Genomic DNA, 2,607 nt, shown 5'->3' on the forward strand with positions numbered 1-2,607 from the left:
AAATACCCAAAATGCCATCAGTTCCAAAATGGGTATTTATTTTTAGACACCTTCGAAGCCTAAAATCATTTCTTAAGGGTCTAGCTAATAATAATTCATGAATCAATATTTGATTTAGTTCCCAATCATTAATCATATATTAGACTTATGAGTTATGGCACATCATTGTAAAATGTTGCGAGGGTTGGAGGGTAATAGTGTAATTGAGTGTCTCAGTCATTTTGATTCAGTTATATATAAGAAGCCACGCCTTGCAATGTTGGAGAAGTCTCTCTTCATACAAGTCTACAGCAGCAAAGCAACAAAAAGTAGAGAGAGAAAAAGAGAGAGAGCCATGAAAGTTACAAGCCGAGATGAATCCGATTACGACAGCAGCAGTTCTTCGATCACTGTGCCGGAGTCGGGTCACAGCTTTATCAGTGATCTCAGCTGCCGGAGCTCAGTCTCCGCCTGTTCTAACGCCGACAACAGCCTCTACGGCGGTGCTGGAGGTCAGAAGCCACATAAGGCAAACCAAGCCGCATGGGAGGCCATGAAACGCCTGAGGGGAGAGAAAGGACGAGTTGGGCTGGACCACTTTCGTCTAATCCGCCGACTCGGCAGCGGCGACATCGGTAATGTTTACCTCTGCCAGCTCCGAAGCTCAGCGGTGGGCTTGCCAGAGAGCTTGTACGCCATGAAGGTGGTGGACAGAGAAGCACTTGCGTTCAGGAAGAAGCTTCAGAGAGCAGATATGGAGAAGGAGATACTGGGTATCCTTGACCACCCTTTTCTTCCCACTCTCTACGCTGAGTTCAACGCTTCCCATTACTCTTGTCTGGTCATGGAGTTCTGCCCCGGCGGTGACCTCCACGCCGCCCGTCAACGTCAGCCAGGGAAGCGCTTTAGTATCTCATCAGCCAAGTAAGTCACCCACTCATGATCCTGCTTTTTGTTCTAAAACTCAGTGAGTTGAATCGGTCGAGTGACTTCATACATGAGTTATTTTTATACGGACTCGCCAAATTGATTCTCTTGGATTGGTGGTATCCTGTCTTGTTGGGACTCGGGTATACTTATCCTTAAAATATTTTAAATCTTTTAGGACTTAAGAGTCTTTGTATGCCTTTATATTGACGGATTATTGACATCTGATGTGGGATTATTACTTTCGCGTGGGCACTGAGATTTTGTCAGAGGGATTTTCTTCATCCTAACCTAATGATTCTTCAAACTACACAGGTTCTATGCAGCAGAGACCCTCTTGGCTATGGAGTATTTGCATATGATGGGTGTTGTTTACAGAGACCTTAAGCCAGAGAATGTGCTGGTTAGAGAAGATGGGCATATCATGCTTTCTGACTTCGACCTCTCCCTCAAGTGTGATGTTGTCCCCAAGCTCCTCAAAACCAAGCTTGAACCTCAAGAGTATCCTCAGCATGAGGAGAAATGCTCTCTCCCCTCATGTGCTAAACCCATGCAACCTGTACTTTCTTGTTTCTCATCACCTAGCAGGAAGAAGAAGAACGAGGGCATCATGGACAAGGAAAGGACACAAGTCGATTTGCAAGAAACTGATACAGAAATGGTGGCAGAACCCATCAATGCTAGATCCAAATCCTTTGTTGGAACTCATGAGTACTTGGCACCAGAGGTGATCTCAGGATCTGGTCATGGAAGTGCTGTGGATTGGTGGACTCTTGGGGTGTTCTTGTATGAGCTTCTGTATGGGAGGACTCCATTTATAGGTGAAAACAATGAGAAGACCCTCATCAACATCATCAAGCAGCCATTAACCTTCCCAAGGATTGGTGTTAGTAGTAGTAAAGAGTTTGAAGAAATGGTTAAGGTTCAAGATCTTATAAGCAAGCTTTTAGTGAAGAACCCAAAGAAGAGGCTTGGAAGCTCCAAGGGCTCTGTTGAGATAAAGAGGCATGAGTTCTTCAAGGGTGTTAATTGGGCTTTGATTAGATCAGTCAGGCCTCCTGAGGTCCCTAGAGATATACTGAAGATGAGGAGCAAAGCTTCCATACCTAAATTAACCAAGAAAGAAAGAGATGCTACTTATCAGATCCCTCACCATTTTGACTACTTCTAATTGTATAAAGAGATAATAATTAATCAATAGATAGGAAGCTGCAGAAAAGAACCTTGTGTTACCCTAATGGAATAGCTATTTTAATTTTTTCTTTCCACTTCATACCTCCCTACTGCTGCTAACTAATGAAAGGATTAATTTAGATAACAAGGGCTTATTATCTCCTTGCAGTGTTTAATGTTATTATCTTGTGTGGATATCTTTGCCCCTACATCTATTTGAGGCATGCATGTCCTGTACCAGAAAGAGAGGAAAGATATAACAAAAAGGAGGACCTATGATTGTTTCTTATCATTTTCTTTGAATGAGAACTTATTTTATAAGATCTTCATGAGAACTCATGTGGTGACAATAATGACACTTGTGAATGATGAAAGAAATAATAAAAGGAAAAGTTACAGTGAAGTTGAACCAACCCCATTCTTGTATTAATTAATTTTATGTTTTTTTCCACCCTATTCTTCTTAGTGGGTACTCACTTCTACAAACACAATACAGATGCACAGGTCTCTTTACCCATTTTCAGAAAA

The 2,607-nt window shown here is 42.2% G+C and overlaps 1 protein-coding gene across 1 annotated transcript; it reads left to right on the plus strand.

Moving 5' to 3' along the window:
• The first annotated feature begins 255 nt into the window (after positions 1 to 255).
• LOC122085541 (protein kinase PINOID 2) lies at positions 256 to 2,224 on the plus strand. Its single transcript, XM_042654016.1, has 2 exons — positions 256 to 903; positions 1,222 to 2,224. The coding sequence occupies exons 1-2, from the start codon at positions 257 to 259 to the stop codon at positions 2,075 to 2,077; spliced, it is 1,503 nt and encodes a 500-aa protein (XP_042509950.1). The 5' UTR covers position 256; the 3' UTR covers positions 2,078 to 2,224.
• The last annotated feature ends 383 nt before the right edge of the window (positions 2,225 to 2,607 follow it).

This window comes from Macadamia integrifolia, chromosome 8, assembly GCF_013358625.1.
Source record: "Macadamia integrifolia cultivar HAES 741 chromosome 8, SCU_Mint_v3, whole genome shotgun sequence".
Taxonomy (NCBI): Eukaryota; Viridiplantae; Streptophyta; class Magnoliopsida; order Proteales; family Proteaceae; genus Macadamia; species Macadamia integrifolia.

Coding starts and splice junctions, on each gene's coding strand:
- LOC122085541 (XM_042654016.1), top strand. CDS start 257: ATGTTGGAGAAGTCTCTCTTCATACAAGTCTACAGCAGCAAAGCAACA. Junction 904..1,221: donor TTTAGTATCTCATCAGCCAA/GTAAGTCACCCA, acceptor CAAACTACACAG/GTTCTATGCAGCAGAGACCC.